This window comes from Aythya marila (assembly GCF_965140915.1).
Source record: "Aythya marila genome assembly, chromosome: 12".
Taxonomy (NCBI): domain Eukaryota; kingdom Metazoa; phylum Chordata; class Aves; order Anseriformes; family Anatidae; genus Aythya; species Aythya marila.
The window spans coordinates 11,256,134-11,284,097 of NC_139053.1; the positions used below are offsets into that span (position 1 = coordinate 11,256,134).

The 27,964-nt window shown below is 37.8% G+C and overlaps 1 protein-coding gene across 2 annotated transcripts in view; it reads right to left on the reverse strand.

The window, feature by feature from the left end:
* Nucleotides 1-27,964, reverse strand: part of PEPD (peptidase D) — a 137,704-nt gene that overhangs the window by 86,345 nt on the left and 23,395 nt on the right. For both annotated transcript variants that reach the window (XM_082769798.1, XM_082769797.1), the window contains exons 4-9: nt 25,878-25,941; nt 24,155-24,202; nt 21,838-21,899; nt 15,975-16,019; nt 10,018-10,093; nt 8,538-8,584 (exon numbers count right to left, since the gene is read on the reverse strand). In XM_082769798.1, the coding sequence (XP_082625924.1) occupies nt 8,538-8,584; nt 10,018-10,093; nt 15,975-16,019; nt 21,838-21,899; nt 24,155-24,202; nt 25,878-25,941 (342 nt within the window). The remainder of the gene's footprint in view (nt 1-8,537; nt 8,585-10,017; nt 10,094-15,974; nt 16,020-21,837; nt 21,900-24,154; nt 24,203-25,877; nt 25,942-27,964) is intronic.

Below are 27,964 nucleotides of genomic sequence, written 5' to 3' on the forward strand. Positions count from 1 at the left end.
TTAACTTAAATGATAACAGAGACTTCAAATAACCCACATCTCATTGGTTCTTTAAAATACACAGGTTTCCCTAGATGAACCAGAAGACAGTCTGTTTTCAGCAAAGCTTTTCATATCCTTCACTTCCCAAAACTGCCTAGAGGCTCAACTTCATGTACTTGGGAAAAGCTGGTGAAAGCAAAATTTAACCAACCCAGAAATAATGTTGCATTTTGAGGAGTTCTCAGCATGGGCATATTCCTTTTAGCAGAAAACTAGCCTCTACTTAGCCTCTACTGTCTAATACAAATCAGGTTCCACCCCAGTCCCAGAGCCCACTTTCCATCACTTCTAGCTAGCAATTCAACTCTGTTCTGTCCTGTACAACTCAAGTTCAGTTACACGGGCCATCGTCAGCTCTGCCTGGGCAGCAGAAATGCAGCACACCTGGGCACAAAGACTTCAGCACTAAGCAAACTCCAGTACCGTTGCATTTCTCACTATGGGCAGCCACCAGCAGCTCTGTCCTGTCCTGCTGTCACTGACTTCCCATACATGTATTTTTCAATTCCTGTTAGGGATCTCAGACCCTTAAAAGCACTGGGTGACCTAAGCCTGCCATCTCTGAACAATACTTGAAGCCCTATGACCAAGGCCTAGGTCAAAAAAATTACAACATTCAAGCTCAGATGCACAAGGAACCAAACAAAAGCCGCCTTTCATGTATAATACAGTAATTATAACCTTGATCTTCTTTTTCAATGCTGTTCATAATAGCTACACTAAAAAACCATCACCTGCCAAAACAGGACACAGATCTGTTCAGTTCTTCCTCTAGAGAGTTGTCGGGGGACCCATGAGCAAATAAAAAGCAAACAAAAAAAAAAAACACAAACACTGTGATAGAGGCAAGCAGTGCTGCTTACCATGCTAGAAGGCGGCACTTGTACGCTGCAGTGATGAGGATGCTCTAGGAAACTATTTGGAGAAGAATTTATGCGGGGGTATGCTGGCAGCAAGGAACAGAATTTTCTCATTTTCTTTTGATCTGTCTAAAATGCTTTTGATTCTCAGAAGGTCAGTGTGCAACACCCTGTTATTAATGGGCAATCTTGGTATTTTACACATTCCCTTCAAGTTGTAGGACTTCCAGGCTTGGAGCACAATTACACGGTAGTACTGGTTATCATAAGATGAGGGCAAGCAAACACGAAATTCTGATCTCTCCGCTTCCACAGCAATTAGCAAAAATTATTGAACTAAAGTTCACAATGCAGATAAAGCCTCACATATGGTAGAAGCTTTACTTTCGACTTGTCTGAACAAGCATGAACAAAATCCACAGCAAATAATAATCAGTTCAGCCTGCTGTCTTCTACAAAGACTTCCATGTCACATATCTGCGATCTGAGCTTGTCATTAGTAATGCTAATTAGCTCACTATATCCCAATGCCACGCTAGACTCAGTAAAAACTGAAACCATGGCTAATTTGAAAAGAAAATGCATTCTTTCCCTAATATAAATAAGAGTAGCACTCCTACAGAACACCCACAAAAATTAATATTGCTTGTAATTTTCAATCAGACTGAAAATGTAAATAAAAATTATGACTACTTTTTGATTTCCAAAAAGATATTAAAAAGAGTACTTGTGAGTTATCACAGCACAAACAGTATTAACAACCTTGTAAGGACATACAATGACAGAGCACTGAAAATTGGGTTATATTTTGCTATACAAGCAAACCTAGTTCTGTCTGCATGCAAATTGCATACAACCTTCTACTGCTCCCCTTCTGAAGGGAGGGAGCCAATTTCTAACACCAGCATGGTAATTGTTCTTTGTCATCTGCAGTCTGACAGAAGATTTTATTTTGAAGTTCTCACATGGTCCGACTCCACATTTTTTTTCTATAAGATAAAACCCAATTACGTGGAACTTCAGTCACAAGTCGCAGAAGAGACCTGTGCAATTAAAAAGCTCTCCTCTACACAAAGAGCTAATTAAACTGATGTCCAGGAGGTGAACCAAGCTGTCCTCTACTGAAAGAGTGAACGTATGAGCTTTCCGCAAGACCTCCTGCAAAGGGAAACCACTGAGAGGCTATTGTGAACATGCTGCAACTGCTGCGCTCCCTGCCAGCAGTGCAGGATTCCTCCAGCACCCCACAGCCTGGCACCTGAGGTAAACCCAGTCTTGGAGGTGCTGCTGCCCCCTCTCTTTCCTCCCCAGGGGGTTTCTGCCCCCTGCATGTTTCCATCAGCTGGGGAGAGGAGAAGAACAGGACATCTGGAAATGGGCGTGTGCTTGCCAGGGCTGGGGCAGCTGGACACTTTCAAGGTGGATTTACCACAAAGACAAACCGCTCCTAAAGCAGCTGAGGTACTGACAGAAGGTTTCCATGCTCGGCAGGTAATCCTCACCAGCTGAGTCAAGTGCAGTGTGTGCACATGCATTTGTGCCTGTGTCACAGAAGAGAAGCAATGCTCAGTTTTTTTTAAACCAATTTTTAAATTCAGATTTAGTTTAAGACTATTTACAACCTTAATTCAGATGGATTAGGAAATTGGCTGGGTCTGCCTAATTTAAAACATGAACAGACCAGCTGTACCTGTCGACACATCCCAGCTCATCCTGCTGAGTTCAGCCAAAGTTCGAGGTTGGTCTGGGTCAGAACCAAACCTTTGTTTAATGCTTTACAAAATGTTCACATCCCTTTTCTTACACATTTCACTGACTGCAAAGTCAAGACCTGAAAACATAACAAGCTGCAAGCAGAGCAACTGAAAAATCTGTGAATTTAAACTGAAGTAAGAAAAGTGTCTGGAGCTGAATTTCCAGTGCAACTGCAGTATGGGAACTAAAACCCAGGATACTGCAGCTGAGCTAAGCTTGTCCACAGAGCCAGTTAGCAGATCCATGCTATGTGCTCCTGCAGAGGAAAGAGAGGCAGGAGAGGAAAGACTGTAGGAAAGTGTCTCTCTGAATCCAGCTGCTCCTCCCAGGAAGGTATTATACCTGACTCCTGTCTGGGCACTGGGCTCCAGAAATGCAATGGCTAACGCACCTAAGCCACTAGTAGCTGCCTGACACATGCTGTCAGAGCTCCACTAAGCTGCAGACACTTGTGTTTCCTGTGTGCTTCCTGGCTCTGACAGTGAAAGCAAGTAATTCCCCCAGACAACTATGTATCCTTTAAAGGTACTTTAAGCAATAGCTATATACATCTAGAAAAAACACCTTGCTTTGGTTCCCCTTCCATTCAAAATAATCTAAAATACAGATTCTATAATATCGATCTATAATAAAACAAACATCACCTTTAATTGTGAGGCAGCTTTGGGAAACAAGGCAGTCAAGCCACTTTCAGGCTCCACAATGCTAACAACTGTTTAAAATGTATTTATTCTTACAGGAAAAAAAAATATCATTTTTCAGTAACTAAGCAGATTGGCAGGCTGCTCGAGATTAATACTAGTCTCTTGCTTAATAAAAATAAATCCTCCGCACAAATACCAGTGAGGGCCACAGAACAAGACGACATCATTCCTACGTCAGAAAGCCAACTGTGAATAATTCATTTATGTATTTTTGCCAATTGCAATGGTCATTTTTGTTTACTCTCCACATATACTTATGCAAAGAATTTACAAAGACTATGCTTGAGCTGAAATTCTTAGTGCAAGAAGTAGATCAAGCATGAATTATTTTTTTTTTAAAGATGATTTTGCTGCAGTAGTCAGTAGCTCTCTCAAGGACATTTAAAGAGCAAAATCTATCAGGAGATGGGAAGTGGCAAATCCAGATTAGCTAAAATAATATGCATTTCACTAAAAGGAAATACACAATGGAAAATGAAATGATTCTAGCTATTTTCTATTGAAATAACATGTATGTTTTATTCTCAGTTTGTTCCACTGGAGGAGAGCAGAGAGAGATAAATGAAAGATGAGAGCCATAATCCATGAGAGCACTCTCGGACTTCCACAGATAGTGAAATTTAACATTGACAGATATGACAGCAACTCATCTCAGTCTAAGCTCTGCTTTGGAATCAGGGACCTTATTCTTTCTTTAGAAAAAAAGAGTAAGGATAAAGAATTCGTATCACTCTCAGCTGGTAGGAGAGGTGAATTGTAAAAATAGTCTGAAAGCATTGTAAACCAAGAAGGAAAAAATACTGTAGTGGTTTTCCACTTCTTGCCATTTTATTCTTTAGATTGTCTCTGTTATATTACAGTGGAGTTAAAGAGTACCATTAACCACTGCAAAATCACTGCAATTATTTGTATCGTTACATGGACCTAAAAGATCCACTGGGCTACAGGCAGCACAGAGGGGACATGGGTACAACTGGGCAAGTTCCTGACCGGGTTGGCATGCTCTGAATCAACTCCAGCGCCCCCTCTACAACTCCATCTGAAACCAGTATTACACCCAGGAATTTCTCCAGTGGACTGGTGGTAACCAGCCACTGCAAGATCAAATGGAGCATTTATTATGGCCCTCCATCACTTGTACCAGCCTTAGCACTAAGCACTGAGGTCAAACCAACAAAATGCTGGCAAACCTTTCAGAGGAAAGCAGACACACCAGGATGAATTGGTGAATTTGGCAAGCCAAAAAAAAAAAAAAAAAAAAAAAGCAGGCTTTTGTGGTGCCAGACCAGTGCCTGAGAGCTACAGGATCACACCTCCTCTGAGCAGGTATGGTCAGATCCTTCTCTTCTGCTTTTACTGATGGAATCACCGAAGTATTTCAGGGTTGCTTCTTTTAAGAGAGCCACATAAAGAAATCCCCCCCAAACTCTCTCAGCACCGGTAGCTTGCAGTTACACCACCAATCACACGACCTGCCCTTTACACTAGTTCTCATTTGCATTAAGAGCCCACTCTACAGGATCCAGATCCAAGTTTTTGGATGCCAGGCACTGCTATCACAGTTATCCGCATGGTAACACTAAGATGTTCCCGTGTTCAGCAGCTGCAGAGGGTTCAGAGATCCTTCAATAACCTAGGCAGATCTTGGATACGGGAAGGAGCGTTTTGGCAGCTTTGTGCTGCCCAGTATCATCAAGGCAGTGAAGAAGGCATTATAAACTAAATGAATCCAGGAATGTGCACATACTCCTATCATAGGGCCTTCAGTGCTATTAAGTACAGGGTAACCAACCACAAAAAGGGGCGATGCACAGACTAACTAAGCATCCTATACCATATGCATAACATGTTGCTCTTCTCTTACTACTTACTGTTGTTGCTCTAATGTACACTTTTGTATCATTTTCCAAGCAAATCAACAATTACATGTAACCATCCCAACCTTTAAAGTGTTCTACCTAATAAAAAAGGGAACAAATGAGAAAATGCACAGAGGACTCAAAACTTGATTAGGTAAATAACAAGCAGGTGAAAGGCACTACTCTAAAAATCAGCAAACACTGATCTAGAAGAGGTGTCTCCAGCATCATGGAGCACCCTGAAACAGGTAATGGTAGGTTTTAACGGTTACTTTCACTGAATATTTGTACATATATACATATACAAAATGTGTTCATGAAAATATATATACAAATATGTGTACATACATAAAGTATTTTTGCTCATATATACACTAAAATTTAGCTGAAAGCAGATTTTTTTACATAACTCAAGGTACAGTGATTTAGCACTGCTGTATTTTTAACAACATTCACTAAAGATCAATTTCATAATTAAAAGCCTTTAATTAAACAGAAAATTAATTAAACATGAGATAAGCACAAATTACATCAGAGAAAATCCAGAATCTGACCTACCAAATGGCTTTACGTGAAATTACATGTGCTGTGAATTACTGTTTGTAGATAATTGGCTTGGCTGTCTCCTTAAAGTCAACTGACCACATATTAAAGTTAAACAACATCAAACAAAAAAAAGTCAGGGCTGATTGGAGTTGTAGTTAAATAACATTCATTTTTTATATACCTCAGGATTAATTTATTACTGGTTCAAAATCATCTACCAGTGGACCTTAATCATACAAAATACTTTCAACACATTTTTGAAGCTAACTTTCAACCCTCAGAAATAAAAGATTGTTATCAAGAGATTTCTCCATAATTTCCTACCAATTAGTTCTCAGAAAGCTAGAAATAAAACTAGCTTTACACATTGTTGACTCTTAGATAATATTCTTAGAGTTTTAAGATGTTTTTGCTATACTGTACAGCAGAAGTAACATGACATTTTTTGTAGGAAGGCTGCTTGCCCAAGCGAAAAAAGAAAAGGCAACTGTTAGGTTTTAAATGCAGTAATAGAAATTTTTAGTTGCTTTTGAGATCCCTGGCACTATTCTTCCTAGCAGACAGGATCAGACTAGCTTTCTACTCAAAAACACGTGCTATGTTCCAGAATGTCAGAGAATGAAATAAAGCAATATGAAGGGAGATTTATTGGCCATGTTTCAAAAGATATCTATATTCATTTCAAAATGTCATGATTTCACAGCAGAGGGAACTCCAAATACACCTGGGAAAGAGGGCTGCACAATTCAGAAAGCTTTCCCAAGAGTGGAAGCCCTAGAAACACTGGAAAGCGAAAAGCATCACTAACTTTTCATTGATCTCTTAAAAGACAAGTGTGAATATTTTTGATAAAACTATAAAAACAAAAAATTTCAGTTCTCTGCATCCCTTGATTCTAGATGTGCCAAATCTGCTGAATGCAAACTAACAAGCCTGTTGACAAGGAAAAAAACTGAAAAAATATCTACAGTTTCAAAAGAAGTTGTCTATTTTTGGATGTTACCTATTTTTAGGTCTTTGAAAACTTCCTTCTTAGACTACATAAATGGATCTACCTGTATACAGAACACAGATTTCCTAGACTGATTCTAAATTTATAAATTTATTTTTAAACATTGCAGCCATGCATTTATTTGTCAGAAAGGTGGGGAAATTGCAGTTTTGCATTTTTAGGACTCTTCTTCCCTAAGCAATAAGGTAACAGAAACTGGTGCAAGGATGAATTCCGTGCAGCAACAGAAACTTAAATTCTATTTATAGTCTCAAAGGCAGACGCTGCATAGATAGTCTGCCAAGACCTCTTTCATTAGTGAAATAACCTCAAACTCTTTCAAGAAGTGTAACCTGTCAAGGCATATGGAAGAACAGAAGGCAATTTTAAGTAGGTTTAATAGACAGTTGCCTGATTTTTATTTTTTTATTCTATTTTGAAAGGCACAAATAATCTTTTCAAAAGGTTCACATATATTGAAGAACCTAGACAAAGAAGAATGGAAGTCCTGGAGTGAAAATGCAATATACCTCATAGACTTAGAGAAGAGTATATATATTTGTTGTGTGACATTTAAACCGAACTGCCAGGCTCCTGACATTTAAAAGCATTTGAGAGCAAACTCTGCTCCGTGGATTCTCTTTTTATTACCGTTGACTTCCAGAGCCAAAATTTCACTATCAGCATGTGTAACATGGGCAGTAAGTAAAATGAACACAAATACAAGGAGCATTAATAAAGTTAATGTGGGAATGTATGCAATGTATTTTTTCCCAGTTGCCTGGTAGCATCTATAACTGCAATTTGAAGCAGTCTACAGAGTACAAGCCTACAGAGTCCATTTAAATGTAACATTAGAACATATAGAATACAGAAAAACTATAGGTATTATTTGTTTTATGAGCTAACTTAAAAACCTGGTAATAAACACTGAGGTCACTTTATTCTTCCCCTCACAGGACATCCAATTAGCCAGCTTGCTAACATTTGAAAAATGATTGTCAAGAAATAACAGCAATTGAGATATTATCACTATTTTATAATTCTCCATTACATAATACCTTCAAAATTAAGATTACTGTATGTGAGCTAAAAACAAGTGGACTCGGTGATCAAAGCCATGTTTTGTGAGATGATGATCCAATGTAAATATTGATTTAAAAGCGGAAGCAATGTTTACGCTGTATCTAGACACATCACTTACCGTCACAGTTGCAAGGAGCCAAACCCTCCTATACATGCTTGTACAACGTATTTTCTTCAATACAGAGAAATATCCTGTACTCTTGTTGACTTCTTAACAGCCCTAATAATATCCACCACACTTGTGAGATGAGCTCCTTGTACAGGCAATACCAACTTGTAATTGTAAGCAAAATGTAATTGAATACAGCCTTTTATAAGGTTCTTAAACACTCATACTGTAGTCTTGTAAGCATAACTAGCATAAGGGCAATGTTTATCCATAAACACCGTTTTATTGGATGCCTTCAAACAATAACAACAGCTATTTCCTAAAGCTTCTGTAAATTACTAAAACTCCAGGAAGAAAATTATACTATGCTAAACCATGACAAAAACGTAATCAACCATCATCAAATACATCTCTAAAACTGATGAGGTGCCACCTCAAAATAATAATTCTTAAAACAGTCTTCAAGCAGAAATGAGCTCTCAGTCTCTACTGAATCAACGCTACTGCCTTGCTTCAGATATTGCATCAAGCCCTGCTACAAACAGAGCTTTTCCTTCTTATCACACTTATTAAAAGACCTCTTACCTTTCCAGCTCATATTCTTTCATACCAGCTTTTACTGCCTTCATTACCTGTAAGACACATATTAACACGGGACATTCTTAACAGGAGGGAATTACATATTTATAAATTTATGACTTATGACTATTTCCAGAGGAACCTATATTACAAAAATATCATCTGTACTTCATTTAAATTTACATTAGTAAATGCATTTTAAAACTACATTAGAAATCAAACTCATTTTAATCTTTATAAATGCCTACAGTCTCCAGCAATAAAGCAAGTTTAATTGCCAAAGTATATCCTAATGAAGTGCAGCTCATCAAAATACCAAAGCTTAATTCTGAAAGCTCTGGTGAACTTGGCAGCAAGTCCTTTTGTTTTACGCACATGAAACACCAGCAAAACAAAACTGAGCTGGAATATGCTACAAAGGAAGATTCGCTTTTGTACTTTGAATCAACAGAAATCTACTAGAGTCAACACTGCTAACACCTCATAAGTCTGAATTTTGCTCTCAGATTTGCTGAAAACATGCACCAGTGTTATTCCTTTGCCTGGTTCTGTATTACGAAAGTTCTAGGCAGCTTCTTTAGGGAAGGAATTGTCTCAGATGGGATGAGATTATTCAAGGATTAGGAAGGACCACAGAGAACAAATGCAAATGATTTTATTCAAACTGCAACTTTACAATTTCTCTTTAAAATATTTTCATGCTTCACAGTTCAGAAGTTTGTGGAGCCAGGGCAAAGACAACTGTTTAATCAGTAACCGCATCAGCTGCTTTTCCCTAAGCTCCCTGTGGTCGTTGTGCAGAACTCACGGCACCCCTGTGTCACTATACAGAGAAGGACGGATACTCAGATCAATGTTACCATCAATACCAGTAGAGCAATATGACTACTGATAGCGTGCCAGGTCCAACCTGAGCAGCCTTGCTCAGCCTGGCTTTATCTTTGCCATGCTGTTATGTTGACAGAACAGCATGTTGAAGCACTGTACTGGGGGCGTAGGGGAGTGGGAGCAGATACAGAGCAGATTGCTCTGAGGAGCAATCTAAGGAAACTTGCACTCTCCTCCACTGTGCATGCAAACACTCCCTCAGTTTATAAGGGCTGAGCAAACTGCTGGAGTAAAACTTTTCAGAGCTGCACACACTTACATGGGCCGGAATAAAAATCATCCTAATCTCTTCTTTCTCCATCACTATACAAGTATTTGTGCATACAGGACAGATAGACTGCAAGCAGGTCACCTTCTGCTGAGGCTCCAGCTCTTAACCAAAACCACACTTCATTTCTCACACATTGCAAATGCACCAGTGAGTTCAAGGACAATGCAAGGTATATTACTGGGCTGTAATAGGAGGGATATTACCCTCTTATTTCTATCCAGCCTTTCCATTATTTTATTACTAAGCAATTCAGGGCTGCTGGGAACATTTTCTGAGTACTACTGTTACACTAAGAGCAAAAATTATTAACAGTAAAGGATCTATTACCTCTTTATGAGCTTCACTGGAGATTTTATTGGTGTAGCGCAGAACTTCCAATTCCATGTCTGTCTTAATCACACGACTTAAAGAAAAGTAGAACACATATCAGGTTAGGTTGCAACTTTTCAGCTTAAGAATACAAAATAACCTGAAAATAATATTCATCACCTACAGTAAAATTAGATCAAGTACACCTCAAGAGCGAAGAGCTATTATAGTATTCATGACAGTGAAGTTTTGTTGGCATTGGTTCACCATTAGCAAAACAATCTTACAAAGGAAAATCATAGCATTCCAAACACCACCCTGTATTATTTCAATATGAATAAACAAGTGGTCCAATCAACATTTTTTCAACTCATTCTACAATACATTTGGAACAAAAGCAATGGATTTCTTTGTCATCACTCAAACACTACTTCAAGTGGAACATTTCTACAAGCATACTTGATTTACTTTTTTAAACACAATTTGAAACTACTTTACATAATGAAATTTCCAGAGCTACAGAATTTCTATTCAGCACAATCCCAACTCCCACCTACTTGCAGTACCTCAAGGGGAAGTGGAGGGAATAAATTTTATGTCTGTTTAGTATTTAAAAAGACCCAAACCATGAAATTCAGAAACCACAGAGGCAGAACCTGCAGCCACAATGCCCGCTCTTTTTCAAATATTTCCAGAAAAACAAAACAGAAAAGCCCTGTTCTTCATGCCTTATGTGATGCTGAACACACCTATATACACGAGCCTTGATATTCAGTTCTGAACTCATCTAAAAAAATTAACATTGAACCATTAAACTCTTATCTACTTGCACTGCTTTTTATCATTTCATTTACTATTTGAAATAAAAGCAGCTATCTTGTGTGATACTAACAGGGCAGCAGAGACAGCTCCATACCTTCTACTGAAAATTGCCTACTCTGCTACTGCTATACATAGTGATTTAATATTTCTCATGTCTGTCTCTAAGGCAGCCATGAAGTATTTACTTGCTGTTTACAAAGAACAGAACTACATCTATTGAAGCGGGTGAAAATATTTAAATTGTATTTTCCAATTCCATTCCAGAGCTTGGAGCAGCTACAAAGTACCATAACTGCTATATTTTGAAACTGTCACCAAGACACCTCTTTTTTTATTAGAACTTGCTTCAACTTATACTGCTATAGAAAACTGTTTACTATACTTCTGCTCCTGTAGTTTGTTTTAATGAGTCCAGAAACAGATTACTGAGCCATCAGGGCCTCCAATGTGTGATAAGAGCATTTCCCACAGGCAGCGATTGCACTGCTATGTGGCACAGCCACTCCCATTCAAATACAACTTTTCTGGCAAGAATCAAGATACCTTTTTTTTTTTTTTTTCAAATGTTGATCAATCATAATGTTCTTACAAACAGGAAAACAGCAGAGGGGAATGGATTAGACCACCTTATTAAACTGGAATATAACACAGTAAGATCATTATGCACAATGAGAATGAGAAGTACTACGTTTTAAAATGTGCACCAAGGTGAAAAAAACCACACTGGAACAATATAAGCTCCTCACCATGGATGAGGAAACAAACTTCTGCTTTTTAGCTGAGACAAAAAATAGTAGCTCAAATATATTCGTGTTAGAATGAGGTAGCAAAAGGCTTACAGATTCTATTTTTTTTTTAAATTCTGTTCTTCGGAAGACTGCATGTGCTAGCAGGGTAATTTAATACTTGTTTGATGTGCCTTTATATTACTTTCAATACACAGTACATATTCCTGCTCTGCAAGTGCTTGAAAAATAGGCTGTTTCATAATTCAGATGTCTCATCTCTTTATTGGGATCTGGTAGTAATACAGCTTAGTAACTGCTTAGCTGCAAGTGCAAACACTATTAAAATCTATTTTACTTGACTTGATCATAAGGCTTCATTCAGGGTTAAGGTATTTATTTGAAATCACAACTGCTCTGGTATCTTTTTGCATATACAAATTCATATTTAGCCTTAGAGTTCAACTTTGTATAGAATTCACCACCTTCTATCACCCAAGGTCAAGCACTGAAACATTTTACAGAAAACATTTAGTCATTCTGAGACCACCAAAAATCACTACCCAACTGTTAGTAGGGGAGACAGAGTGTGTACAATCATGCAGAAAACAACATCAACTTTATTCACAAGCAGATCCCCTAAGAAGAAGTCTCTGGGCTCCTATGCTGACTCCAACTGTCGATGGAGCTCCCACCAGAATATCTGGGTGGCAGAAGGGTATTTTAGCACCTTCTGACGGACTGTGATAAAAAGCAGCACTCACCCAAGCCAGGTTTGAAGTGTTGCCAATTCTGCACTTTTTGTTAGCAAGGCAGCATAATTTCATGGGTGATGAATGATCCAGGGTTTTCTTTACTTTTTTCCCTCCCACTTCGAAGATAATGCTAGAAAGCCCTACCTCTGCGTACTAATGTGAACTTCAATGTTCTACTAAGAGCAGCTTTCAGACCAGTTACACACTGAATACATTCATTAATATTTTAGCAGGAACAAATCATTTCCAGGCTCCAGCTAATGCAACTGCAAAAATGTACAAATTTAGCACGCAATGCAGTTCTTAAATCAACAGGCAAACCACTCAATGAAATCAAGACAAAGTAGAAGCACAAGTTTAACACACTCAGAATTAACCTACAATTTTTTTATTTTTTTTTAGTAGTGTAAAGACACTTCTTCCTCACTTTCCTCTTCTGCACATACTTTGGACTTTTATTTGCACTTGCCATATGAGGTCATCTTTTCACACATGCCAGTCATCCAACAGAAAAGCTTTAGTACAAGCAAGTATCATTCCTATTCTGAAATTACTTTGGTCATTTTAAGGGGCTAGACACCAAATCTCATGCACAAACTATTTCCGACTAATCAAGAGCATGCAAAATTCTAGGCAATTATGAGCCTAGAACTTGGAGAATTCAACTGCATTTTCCTAAAGCAGTGCTTTCCTCAAAGATGCACAAATATTTCCCTCTCCATGTGCACTCAATATTCCTGAATATGCCCTTAGAAGTATTTGTTGCTAGTTATCAGTTCGGTGTTCATCAGTCATCTTGCTTTGTTGTTTTTACTATATGCATGCAATGTTAATGACTACTTTCCATGACACACATGGAACACAGCCGGGTACATCCTCCACCTCTTGTCCTTCTAAAAACTGTGCTTACAGACCACCTAGAAAGCATAGATGCTGTCCAAGCAACAGACTCTGCACTCCTGCCTTGTCTTCACCCTTTTTTCTTTTTTGCTGTTATATTTCTACATTTTATTTATGCAAATTTCTGCCACAGTTGATACATTTATGCTCTTTTGCAAGCTTCAGCATAAAAAAACTTTCTAACTGAAGTATAAAATCCAACAACAGCATGTGGGCAAAGGAGAAGCATTATGGTAACGTTCTGGAAGACAGCTGCACAAACACCAAATGCAGGAGTTTATCTTGGACAAGTCAAAAAGCACATTAGAGCTTTGAAAGATAAATAAAAACTTCTGATAACACAAAACGCTTGTGCTCAGCTTTACAACACCAACAATTATGATATACAATATTGCTGTACAGTTAAAAAAAAAAAAAGTTAAAAAAAAGCCCATTTCATTAACTGCTAGTGTATTAAAATTTCTTTCTCATCAGTAGAAAGAAAAATTGGACTAATTTGGAATTTGTCTTCTCAGATGCTGTTTTCTTTTCAAAACAGTAGAATCAATATATTGTTTTCTTTTCAAAACAATGGAATAAATAATTCTGTATACATTCAGCATCAGATTTAAAAGACAACCCTAAAAAAGTGTTTAAATGTCTAAATTCATACTTTAAAAAAAAGTAAAAAACACCCTTTTGCTGAACTTAAAATACTCAGTCTAAAGTGAAATTCTTTCCTGGTTTATTCTGAAGTTGCATAGTAAGTCAGAAAAAAATATGAGATCTTGAAAAAGAATGGAATAAAAAAAAGGGAGGCAACAGATCCTTAACCACAAACACTTTGCCCCTTGTCAGTATTGAACCATTTTTTCTACATTTTATTAGAAGACAAGAGAATACTAGAGATGTCTTTTGCAGCTCACAGTTCTTCCTGGCTGGTTTGGAAAGCTCAGCCCTTTTACTTCGTTGGCAGTTTTGACATAACGGCGTTTTTCTGACAAGTACCACATAAAACAGAACAGTCCAGAGCTGCTGAATTTGAAATGTGTGCATCAATGCAAGCATATGATTCAAATGAAGCGATACCCTGCCCTAGCATATATCAAATAGCCACCAAAAATTCACCTTTCCAAAATAAAAATGTTCTTAATTCTAAAAATGTTACTGTTTTCCAAAGAAAGCTTCTTGGGCAGTAACTTGAGATTCCAAGGACATTTCTAATTTAGGAAATTTTAATATATGGAGCCTGTCATTCACATACTGATTTCACCAGATATTTAAAACCTAACAATGGTCTTTAACATAACTTTAACTTAAAACAAAAGCCCCCAAAATTGATAAAATCTTTTCAAAACACTCTTGAATGCAAATAAGAACTCTGGTTTCACTTAAAACTCCATTTTCTTCAAAGCCAAGTACAGAGAGTGTACATACTGAGTGTTCAAGTATTTCTCCCCACATAAGATCACAGCGAGGGCAACAATCAGAGTTCTGCACTAGCATTCACCATTTGCAGAAGAAACTCTCTCCATACCAAGACAAACATCTCCAAGTTTTGCCTTTGTATTGCCTTACTGCTATGTCCTTACGGTCACCTTAAGGCACAGACCTCACCTGTGTCCATCCCTGAGGTTCCTGAAGATTTAACCCTCTCTCCTATACCAATCCACAGAGACATCACCATCAGGTGACACTTTGGTACGGTGAATGGTTCCAGGAAAGCTGACTTGGGAACAAGCTTGTAGCCATAATCCAAAACCCTTTGCAGCATGAATTCTCTGTCTCCTTGCAGTGCGCTCGTACCTACAGATCAAAGCTTGGAAATCTGACCAGGCCTCTCCATGTTCCCTTTCCTGTCCCTCATCCTTCTCTGTTAACAAGAGTACACACGAATGCAGACAAGAAACAGGGCACAAAAAGATGTAGCTCCACTGCTCCACAGCTTGCCAGGTCACTTGGAGAACCTGGTTATGGTATTATGCAAGAAGGAGGAGCAGTGGTAGCCAGAGTGCACACTTTCCTGTTTGTATTTCAAGATTCTCAGCTTATCTCTCTTAACCAAGGATTTGCTTCCTCATTTCCAGATAAATACACTCAAAACACTTATATAAAAATCTAATTCATTTACAAAAATCCTCTGTGTTATGTCTTCAGTTAATTTCCTAAATGGAAAACTAAAAAGCCCTACTTATGAAGCAATTCTGAGGACAAAGTCAACAACACTGACCAAAAGAGGAAAGCTGGTAAAATGCAGTGCACTGTAAGTTACTAATACACTTAGTCACACACACTGATTTTTCTATTCAAGATAAGCTGTAGTAGAATTCCCCTAAAATTACCAAGTATAGCTACATGAGTAATAATTCAACAAAATTAATGCTGTTAAAATAGATCCTAGAGAAGTAATAACACCTTATTAAATATTACCTGTTCGGACATAGTTTTCATCTGCCTTTGATTTTCATTGCTAGAATATGAATTATCCTCAGTTCCATTCTTATTCATACAAATTCACATCCACACAAATGTGACTTAGTTCCAAACACATTCTATGAAAATTTATATCCAGACTCGAGGCTTAAGAAATGTTACATAAATTTTTCACTTCTCAATGCTGTTACCTAAGCATATTTTTACTTTTGTACCTCATTTCCAGCCCACGATGTGAAACCTGACTAAACTTAAAACATATAGTAAACTAAGAGCTTCTGCTTAAGGAACGTCTCTGAAGCAATGGTTCACAATATAAGCATGCTCAACTACTCAAACGGAAAGATTTTACACTACTCACCATTCTGCAATCTCAGGATGAAGGATTTTGTTGTTCACATTGAATCTAGAAACAGAAAAAAAAAAAAAAAAAAAAAAAAACATAAAAAACAACTACGCAAACAAAGGCAGAGATAGCATAGTTACTAGTCTGTTGATTTTTTTTAAATGTGTCTTCTCTGAGGATATGAAAACTTGCAAAGGCTAACATTAGATCTGAATTTAGTACTGATCAGAGTAACTCACACTGAAAAGAAAGCACACGCTCATCTTCACTGCGCAAGTATTTCATGTTGAAATACGTAAGACTAAACCAGATACATGCTTCTAAGAACATGCAGAAACCAGAGTAACAGCATGTTCAGGAAGTATTTGGAGAATTTCTTTTGACAAAGGTAAAATTTTAAGTTACCAATTCACTGCTACGAGTGCAACCAGATCAACCTCCAGAGGTCCTTTCCAATCAAAACTCTTCTGTGATTTTAACTTCACTCCCCAAATGCCCTTCAGTGAATTTAAGTACAGTAAATTGCTAATTTCACCCTTTGTTTTACACATTCCAATTTTTGCTTGTGCAAAACATGGCATGTGATAAACATGTTTGCTCAGACGAAGACTGTGAAAAGGCAGATAACCTCTCCTCTTCTTTTGTCATCTGCAGAAGAGGCAAAGTGAAAGCTTCCACCTCCAAAACTTTTTTTTTTTTTTCTGTTTATTTTCTGCATTACCTATTCATGCTTTCTTGGAACTATTTTAAGACTCTCTAAACAATAACATTACAGTGGCCAATGGAGTAAGAAGTTAAGTAATTAAGTAGAACACAAACGAATTTTCAAGCATTGTTTGAGGGGTTTTTATGCTAACAATTTAAATGCTTAAGGAACGTTCTGCATCAAAGATACTTTTGTCTGACTCTGGACTGCTGGCTCTTCAATTAGGGCATTTAAGAGAATTAAAATGCTCCAAAGCTCCCAACAGATCTTCAGACGAATGTTATAAGGCAACAATTCATTTTCTCACGATTTTGAAGGAAAAAATAAATCTACTTCAGGTTATTGGCTACTCATAATACCTCAAAAAGGGATCAACTAAAGCACAAATCCAATTAAAAAATATTTAGAAGTCAATTCTAATTGTACCAGGGTCTTTCTGCATCCTTAGATAGCAAAGTCACTGGTTCGTCATCTTTCTGGCAGCATGAAGTTATCTTTATGCTGCCAGAAATGCAAGTTTTACTTGCTTGCTGGGACCACCTACCATGCAGCAGCTCCTTAAAAACTAGTTGGTGGCAATTTGGAAAACTAATTGAACAAAAAGAAAGGCAACAGGATTAAAACAAAAGGGTGCGGGGGGGAGGAGGTGGAGAGGATGCAGGAGGTCACGAAAAGAACTGCAGCTCTCCCTCGTGAAAGAGAGACTGATATATTGTACATATAAAACAAGATCTTAGATCTGCAGGACAAAGCATCAATTCAGATTTAGAAGAGAATCTAATGTATTGTATGTAGCTTTTTCAAAGAAGCCAGCGATTAAGGACTGAACCATCTCAATTCTGTTTAGTTTGTGGTAACCAAGTGTACTCTTTAAGTGGTCACAGGATCACCTGATTATGATTGCTAAACATCTAAAGCTTATTACTCAAATTATGCTTTGTTTTCATTAGGAACAAGGCAGCTAAAGAAGCCACATTCCAGAAGTTACTTGTTAAATGATATGCTCAAGGGGAAGAGCATGTCATCATTAACAGGAGTGCACAAATAGTGATTAATTCATGTCATTTGTGCACAAAGTTCTGTATAAAATAATCCTACCTTATCCTACCCAGAAGTTTAGATCCTGCTAGACAATAATCAATTTACTTTTAAAAACCACGGTCTGCCCTAGTGCTAAGAGGATCATGTAGAGCAATCCAATTCTACATTTTACTGCAATTTGCAAATTGACAATATTTGATGATGAAAGATGTGGTCTTGAGGAAGAAAAAATGACATTTGCTACTGTTGTAATCTGTAATGTGTCAATACTCCCATTTAATCAACACAGAACTAATAAATATTACATTGAATGGCATGTTTAAATTGATTTCATACTCACTTGTCCTTTAACATGCAAGACAATTTCATTAGTTTTTAAAAAAAAGATTAGAAATCAATGCCTCCTGTACAAAAGAGACTGTATGAGTCTTTTTTTGTCAGTTTAGAAAGTATATATGGTGACAAAAAAAAAATAAAAACACTTTATTCTAATGTGTTACTATAACATGTTGGAAATTCCTACTTGTCTTCAATATGGAGAATCTTTCCTCTAATGATTGACCCTGCTACCAGCAATAGTGAATTAGCCTTGGCCAAGCAGTTAGCTAGTCTTCATCATACCCAACAGGTGCAGTTTTGAGACAAATAAATTAATCGAAAAACATTAAACATTAAGTATAATTGTTTGAACTGTCTATCATTTACATTAATAGATTCTGAGGATAAAGAAAAGCACCTAACATGGTGAGTAAAGCTTTGTCAACAGTATTTTGGAGTTTGTGGCATATTACTGTTTAGGCATACAAGTTCCAAATCTATTTTCTATGTGGTAAGACAAATCTCAGAACATTTTTACAAGTGTTACGTAACAGCCACATGATTAGATTTTAAAAATTCCTGTATATTTTTCCAGACTGAAAAAATGGTTCCATGAATTAGAAAAAGAAAATAAAAAAGGAGCTAGCCTTTACTGGCAGACAAAAGTTCATATTTCTGGAAAATAATACATTAGAACTGCTTTGGAAATCTGCCTTCTACATTTACACTACCTGGAGTAAGTGAGGGCAAGTAATTTTGGTAGGATTCATAGCAGTTGCAAATGGAGCCGTCTTCAGGGGAGTTAGCAGCAAGAACATTAGCAAATGGTCCAGGTATTAGGTCACTGTCCCACACTTCTGCCTCCGCTGAACCACAGGACTATCTACTACTGAGCAGGATAATTTTCCAAGTATAGCAAGTCTTCATTTCTACAGACTGCAGCAACATACCAGCCCTACTCCCCTTTAAATAAATAAATAAATAAAAGCTCTTAAATATAAAGCATACTTTGCTACAGAAGACAGCTATAACATAAAATAATAGCAGTTCTGATATGATTCACTATTATGGGCTCTGTTATCTGCATAGAATCAAGTTTGATAATTGCTAGCAGAACAAAAATAACTTAGGGGTGATCATCAGGGTGAGCGTAGAAATAACCCGTGACCACAGTAGTCACTTTGCTCCAAGTGACTATTTAGTACACTGCAAAAAATAATCTAGTAATTTAGATAATTATGTTCCAGAAGAAGTTCAAAAGGTTGAAAAAATAAGGCAGGGAAGCGACATCATTAGGGCAAGAAAGAAATAGCTTCTGACAGGAGCAGATGAACAGCCTGCAAGGAGAGCAAGATTCTGCTTTTTAGGAAGTGATACATTACTTCCACAATTATCCATAGGAAAAAAAAAAAAAAAACAAACACAAAACACTACACACCACTGGAGCATAGTCAGTCTAGGAGAATATAAGACAAGTGGGACTAGGAGAAACACAAAAGAGCCCTAGAAAGCAAATACATCTTGAGCAGGTAGCCAGAAAACAGAAACAAACAAGAACACAGGAATAAAGTACAACCCTACAGCTAAACCAGAGCCTCGCCAAGCAAAGGACAGTGGGACGGGAAAATGTGCAATCACTGGTAGGCATGGGGGAGCATGGTGTGAAAGAACGCATTGTTTGGTACAAGCTCAACAGTTTTAGTACTCTTAGAAGAGATCAATACCTTAGAAATACACAAGTTTCAGTAAAGGAACGTGATATACGAGAGGGAGGAGAAACCCAAAAGCAGCAATGCTGAATTTGGTTTAGGTCTGTGTCAAAAAGAAATGCAGAACTGGTTGGTTTACATATGGTTACAAAAATCTGAGCGCAGACTTTAAAAGGAAGTTCACCCCTCGTGCACACCCTCGGTTTGCAGCGTTCAATCTCCCTGCTGTGCACCGCGGGCACAGAAGCTGAGCGCACTGTAATGACAGAACTGACAGCCCCCCGAGACGACAGGAGTAGGAGTTAGGGAGATCAAGGAAAGACTTGAGTGAGAAGTGGTTTGAGGGCACTGTATCTGTCAGAAGAGGTGAGATGGAGTGGATCTCCAGAATATTCAACAACAAAATCAATGAGCACTCTCCCATCCTGCAAGTATGGGAGTAGAGAGGAAGACACTAACCAGATCTGTCAAAGGCAGCAAAATGAACAGTTCAGTGCCTAGGGGTGGAGAGGGGGAGCACATCTCAAAAGAGTTATCTGCTAAACTGCCAGAAAGCTCCCCTAAAGACTGAAGTACTCTAATTGGAGCAAACAAAGAGCATGTTTACCACAAACTGGGAAGCCAGAGAGAAAATACCATTAATCCATTGAAGTGCTTCAGAGTACACACTATCAAAATCTCAAGTCAAGTGTCAAGTGGCTTCCTACATTAATGTTGACTAGTAATAGAACATGTTAATAATTACACTCCAGTGTCTCAGTGAAATTCAGGAGGAAAAAGGAATTTTGATACTTCAAATGGACCTTTGTACATGTTTCCCAAAAAGAATTACTGCTGGAGTTAGTAACTGCTTATATTTCATGTGGAGGTGTCTCAGATAAAACTGAAGGCATCTCTCTGCACAGATTTTGGAGTCCATCTGTACCTGCACAGCATAAGGTAACTAAATATCTCCTTGGTAAAAGCAACAGAAAGGACACAAATATTCATTCAAAATGGTTTGATTATGTTCTGAAATAGTTATATTTTATTCATTGGCCAGCAAAAGATGTCTAAATGTCTGCCAGCAGGGTCCCCAATAATCCTGACATTCATTAAGTTTCCATGTAGGTTGTGGAAGAGAGAACAAAGTAATTATGGGATCAGATTCCAGACTTCAGTTCACATAACATGGAAAAAAGACTGTCCCAGGAGAACACGTGCTATCTGACTATACAAATGATTGCCCAGAATCGTAGTAAATTCTGTGCACTGCAATTATCACTTCAGAGTTAATATGTTGCGGACAGAGGTAGATGGAGGAAAAATACAGCAGGGTGACCAGGAGTCAAGGATCACAAAAGAGGCCACCTACTCAACATCTCAGCACAAGTGTTTATTTTAACAGGCTTTTTAATGGGAAGTTTTGTTTCTTTTCTGCCATACGTTTGAGATAAAATGAAAAATGATCTCATTTTAGGATATCAAAAAAAATATTTGCATTTAATTCAAAATTGAGGTCATCATCCGCACTTCCAAAAGCAGTCTCTGATGTATTTTTATTAACTGCCTTTTCAAAATACTTCATGTAGGATGACATTTTCAGTCTACTAGTAGCCAAACTCCATAAAAATACAATATAAGGGGACAGTAAAAGGTCATTTCTAAGCAGAAAGGTGATCTTTTATTTTGGACATGTAATTCTGTATCTTTTCAGAAAAAATTTGCATACCAGAATTCCTAATACCTGACTTAACACTGTACAAGGAAGTCAAAAACAGAAAGAAGCTACTCTTAAAAATCCATGTTTCTGAAATCTGAAAATCAAATATTCTATCCCTAAAAATGGAAACAGAAATTAGGGGTGGGTCTGTTTGGTTTTAGCTGCTTAAAGCAAACACAAAAAACATCAGATGATCTTTGATGTAAAAGATTTCCAAATCTCCCCCCACACACTTTTCAAATCATTAGAAACACATCAAAAGTTTTATTCCAAAGAAGTATCAATACATTTGATTTGCCATTCAACATTATGTCATCAGGAAAAGAATCATTTAAATGTGAAATAAAAATGAATTAAATATAACCATAAAACAATTAATACATAAAAAGCTGTGTCACTTACTGGCTGATTCCCTCAAATGAAGCTTCTTTGGAGATACTTCCGCTATCAGTATTAACACCGCGCTTGGGAGGGAAAAAAGATTAAAAGGACCATGATTCTGAGCCAAATACAAGTATTTAAAATTTAAATCATGGAGAGAACATAACTGCACTAAGTTTTTAGGAAAACTTGTACATTTCCTTGAATTGCTATTACAAAAAGGAAAAGAAAAAACAACCAAAAAAAAACACCAGACAGTTTGTTCAAACGTAAACCAATTTAAGATACCATTTGCTTCAAAGGAGACCAGCATGGAACTCAGGTTAGGATATGCTGCTTAGGAAAATGGCAGACTTGGATTTCCAATTCCCTTAAGCCCTGAAAGGCGCTAAGAGACCTATACGATAATAAAGTGCAAGCGAATAACAAACAGGCAAGGTTTCTTCTAAAGTAATTTCATTTAAAAATAAATTATTCCACACTGCCTTGGCAATGCTTACTATTTAAATCTGCATGCCGCTTCCCTACAGCTTTCCATTCAAGCAAGTAGCATAAGCATGAGGATTTTGGCTGCTTCACAGCAGACGAACACTTCTGACATGCATATGGGAAACCCTGTGGAGCAGCAGTACAGCTCTGTATTTAGAATGAGACCACAGGAGAGGACCACGTCTCCCTTCAGCCAACGCTAAGAGAAGAGCTCTGCCGTTCTCTATGAATTCCATCGTGGCAGTGGGAGGAATGTGAAAGCATCACAGCTCCATCCTCTCAACAAGAAATCTGTGTAAATTCCCAGCTACAATGGGACACTCTCAGAGAGACAACTGATCAACAACTTGATGCGCAGAAATGCACAATAAGGAATGCAAGATGGACAAATACTCCCTTTCACTCTCATTTCTCTGAAAGAACATGAAATAAAACTATAGGTTCATCTTTTTAACACATAGTGTGGAAAAAAGACTGAAGACTGTATTTAGGACATCTTCTTAATGGATAAAAAGCTCAGATCTTATACTGTACGTCTGCCTAAGGAGGGATTTTTTGTAAGACTTGTCTGGCAACTATCATGGGAAAACAAGAAATCCAGGAGCTGCCACTGCATTTGCTGTAAGGGAAAGCTCGGAGTCAGCAAATCATTTCTTATATAGACTGAAGACAACAAATCAGATACTCATAACAGCGAGAGAGGTTTACCAAACACATCAGAGGAAAAAAGCTGGGGACAAGGTGATGGGGAAGAAGCAGTTTGCAGGCTTTACATCCACTCATTCATCCCACTTCCAGAGCAAGCCCATTTCTGAGTATTTTGCAGGCATTCCATCATGCCCTTCTTGCATAAGTTGTTATTATTATTATTATTAAGTTATTTTATTATTATTATTATTATTATTATTATTATTATTATTAGCAGCAGCAGCAGCAGCAGCAGCAGCAGCTCTGGTGAGGCCGCACCTCGAGTACTGTGTTCAGTTTTGGGCCCCTCGCTACAAGAAGGACATCGAGGTGCTTGAGCGGGTACAGAGAAGGGCAACGAAGCTGGTGAGGGGCCTGGAGAACAAGTCCTACGAGGAGCGGCTGAGGGAGCTGGGCTTGTTCAGCCTGGAGAAGAGGAGGCTCAGGGGCGACCTTATCGCTCTCTATGGGTACCTCAAGGGAGGCTGTAGCGAGGTGGGGGTTGGCCTGTTCTCCCACGTGCCTGGTGACAGGACGAGGGGGAATGGGCTTAAGTTGAGCCAGGGGAGTTTTAGGTTAGATGTTAGGAAGAACTTCTTCACTGAAAGGGTTGTGAGGCACTGGAACAGGCTGCCCAGGGAAGTGGTGGAGTCACCATCCCTGGAAGTCTTCAAAAGACGTTTAGATGTAGAGCTTAGGGAAATGGTTTAGTGGGGACTGTTAGCATTAGGTCAGAGGTTGGACTCGATGATCTTGAGGTCTCTTCCAACCTAGAAAATTCTGTGATTCTGTGATTATTACCAACCCAGTATATGCACAATAAGAATTCCCTGAATCCTTATGGGGTACCCAAAGAAAAGTCCAGATATGCTCATGACATAGCTTGAGCAGCATTAGAGAGGTTGGAGAACAGCACAGTCAACATTAGATAGGCTTGTCATGTTTTTTCAGAGCACAGGTAAAGCTTTTGAGAACACAGACTAGAAACCCAGAGGTTAGAAATCCTGAGGTCATAGAGGAGCCAGAAGAATACATTAATACAGACAGATGGCCTCAAATTTGGCAAGGATAGGGAGGGAATGACAGTGTATAGAAGGATTTAATGAACTGATCTCCTTTTTGAAGGAAACTGGTAGTTACTCTTCAGAATAGTATCACTCACCAAAGTAAGAAGCACAGAAGGTTTCTTCGAAGCCAAGACATTGGATATCTAAAAAGAAGTTTTAAATTTTTATTACTTCTTTTTCTTCCTCATAATTACAATGATACCTATTTCATCAAAATTTACTGTATATAGACTAAACAACTTGGAAAGACAAAATCATTCTTCTCATACCTTTCAGATATTTTACTCTTACATGACACCTGCAACAAGAATCAGCAGATCATAAAATATTTAGGGAGATGCAGTGCTTAAGTTGATGGTGCCCTTTCAATACACGAACAGCAACTGGGCTTTGAGAGCTGCTGCAGAATCATGGGCACCGAACTAAACATTTCTTGAGGCAATGAACAGACAACATAATTCCATGTGGCACAGTTCTACAAACTTTAAAATAACTTAATAGCATAGTAATAATATTAATAAAATAAAGCATATGGCAGTGAGGTATAAAAATACCATTTCCAAATTTCATTTTTTAATGAAAAATGAGGATTACATGCCTACTGAGATGGGTCATTTGTTGACATAAAACCATCCTGTGCAAAATGCCCCTAGTATCCTGATGGTAGAAAACCACTTCCTTGGCAAATCAGGCAAAAGTTATAGACAGAACCTTTGAAAGCTAAATAGTTTAATTGCAGGCTTCAGCTGCCACTAAATTCAATCCAAGTAGTCCAGGTGGAACATGGCCTTTATGTTGGAAAAGTGTACTGCTCCACCTTATGAGCTCTTTTCCTCATCAGTGAGGTTTCTAAACAGTAAGAACAGAACTGTAATAAAGTCATTTATTGGTGGAAAGCCAGCCAAAGCAACTAAAGTGACCCAAAATAAACTTGATTTTTATTTTTTAAACAAAACATGCATTTTCCACTTGCAATTTTCACTGCCTAACAGAGGAGTGTCTGCACTCTGTGTGATTCCAACTCACGTCAAAAAGCAACCTCTGCACAGCTTCCTCCACCCCAGCTACTGAAATACAGGATCAAACTTCATTTCATAATTAGACTCATTATGAAAATGAAATGAAACATCCTCACAGCTGATTACAGAAAAGTTTTGGGTCTTGTGAGTCATAGTTAGTGTTCTGCAGGGACAGAAATATCAGAATCTTCCTTTTCAAGCTGCTCTCCATGAAAATCAACCACAGAGCTTGGCAGGAATATTGCCCTCATCCTGCTGAGCCTTCCTCAAAAAAAAAAAAAAAGATGACTGGCCAGGTGCATAAGTATATAAACATCTGCTCAAAAACAAAATGAGAAACCTGACTAAGGAAGTCACACTTGCATTTAAAAATATGAAAATGGTTGCTTAGTCAAATATTAGAGTGATTCAACACGGACTAAGAATAAGGTAGGCAGGCAGCTATTCCTCAAAGCTCTTTGTATGCATAAAATAAGTGCAGGCTCTCAGTCAGAGTTAAAACATGCAATCTCCCTGACAGCAATCTCCTCAAATCTCCAAGGCATTGAAAAAAAGAAATGTATTTAGCAACATGTTTCTGTTGGATAAAGATACAGACTGACAGGTCTCATGATGCCCCAGACTTATTTATGAGATGGTCTTTGGATTAAGACTTTAGTGTGTTCAGCTCAAAGTAGCAGCCTTTTTTTTTTTATTTTAATTTAATTAAAAAAAAAAAAAAGCTTTATAAGGAGTAAAATCACTGCCACATGTCCATTTTGTATTCACAGAAAAATATTCATACACAAAGACAACTCACCTCAGTCACGTAGTGGACTTCATCCACAGCATATTTTTTCTTGAAGTACTCAGGGGGGTGAATCCTTTGGAAAACAGGAAAAAGAAACATTTGGATTCAGCTTTACTGCTACATTTAATAGTTTAAGGCCACAGACAAAGAAATTACATCCGCTACTATCACAGTAAAAAAGCAGATACAAGGAATGTTTTAGTAATCCTAACCTTAATTCAATTTCTCAAAATAGTAGACTACACAGAACAGTTGCCACGGCCACAAAATCATTATGCTTCAATCCAGACCAGGCTGAATACTTGGATTTCATGGTCTCCTCCTGAACTAAAGTTATATTTTTTCCATTCACTCTACACAAGACAGGTTTTTTTTAAAATAACTTTTCCATTTTTGTACAATTTTCCAACTCACCAGATGGTGGAAGCACCTTGAAATAGCACCAGACCACTCTGCCCTGTGTTATATTTGAAGAATGAACAAGATACTCATTTTCTGCTCTGGCGCTCACTCACTGCAGGACCCTCTTCCCTGCTGTAATCCCCCTGGCACAGCACGAAGCAAGGACTGTTGGGCTGTGTTCTGCAGCCTTTATTCCTCAGGACCCCACAGCTTCACTCCTCTAACCTAACAGGGTGTGTAACTTCATGGTCCGTGTCCAAAATGAAATCATTTCTGCCTTCTTCTGCCCCAGTTGGGCAAAGGAAAAATAGTGCAGGAGTGACGTGAAAGATCTGCTTCCCGTCTGTCGCTGCAGATGCTGGCATGACCCAGCACCCCCGTACTTCCCCGGGGCCCTGGTGACACACGGTGGCTGTGTGATGGCTCAGTCCTTCCCTCACAAGATTTTACTCTCCAATTCCATAATTCTAATCTCTATCTCCCCCTGATATTGAAACAAAAATGATCAGGACTTCTGAAAACTTAATATAAAATAAAAAAAAAAAAAAAGAAAAAAAAAGGAAAAAAGGAAAAAAAGGAAAAAAAGGAAAAAAAGGAAAAAAAAGGAAAAAAGGAAAAAAGGAAAAAAGGAAAAAAGGAAAAAAGGAAAAAAGGAAAAAAGGAAAAAAGGAAAAAAGGAAAAAAGGAAAAAAGGAAAAAAGGAAAAAAGGAAAAAAAAGGAAAAAAGGAAAAAAGGAAAAAAGGAAAAAAGGAAAAAAGGAAAAAAGGAAAAAAGGAAAAAAGGAAAAAAGGAAAAAAAGGAAAAAAGGAAAAAAGGAAAAAAGGAAAAAAAGGAAAAAAGGAAAAAAGGAAAAAAGGAAAAAAGGAAAAAAAGGAAAAAAAGGAAAAAGGAAAAAAGGAAAAAAGGAAAAAAGGAAAAAAGGAAAAAAGGAAAAAAGGAAAAAAGGAAAAAAGGAAAAAAGGAAAAAAGGAAAAAAAGAAAAAAGGAAAAAAGGAAAAAAGGAAAAAGGAAAAAAGGAAAAAAGGAAAAAAGGAAAAAAGGAAAAAAGGAAAAAAGGAAAAAAGGAAAAAAGGAAAAAAGGAAAAAAGGAAAAAAGGAAAAAAGGAAAAAAGGAAAAAAGGAAAAAAGGAAAAAAGGAAAAAAGGAAAAAAGGAAAAAAGGAAAAAAGGAAAAAAGGAAAAAAGGAAAACACCCACCCTACACCCTTCCTCAGAGGAATGAAACAGGAGGAAAAACACAGACAACAGAAGGGGAGCTGGGAGTGCTCTGTGCGTTCTGCTTCCTGCAAGAAAGCAGAGGGGCAAGAGGTGCGATGGGACAGAAACTTCTGTTGTTTAAACATTACTCCACAGCAGCACAAGTCCAACTGGGAAAAGAGCAAATTAGGCCAGAGACTGAAAAAAGAATCTGACTTGCAGAGCGGTGGGACCAAGAACCCAATGTTTTTAGGAGGTACTCAGTGACAAAGACGTGTGGCATAGCTGTCTGTGCTGCCAGCTGGCTGCATCTCTGATTTCAGACATCCTTTCAATCTTGTGCACTACTTCTTCGTTTTACATTCCTTTGTGGTCCAAATTATATTGGGCCGAGACACAAACAACGACATGGAAATGTTTTTAGTATTCTCATGAAGAAAGCAGGCTCCAAAGCAGCAAATGGCAGATATTTTTTTTTAAATCTAATTATATGTGAA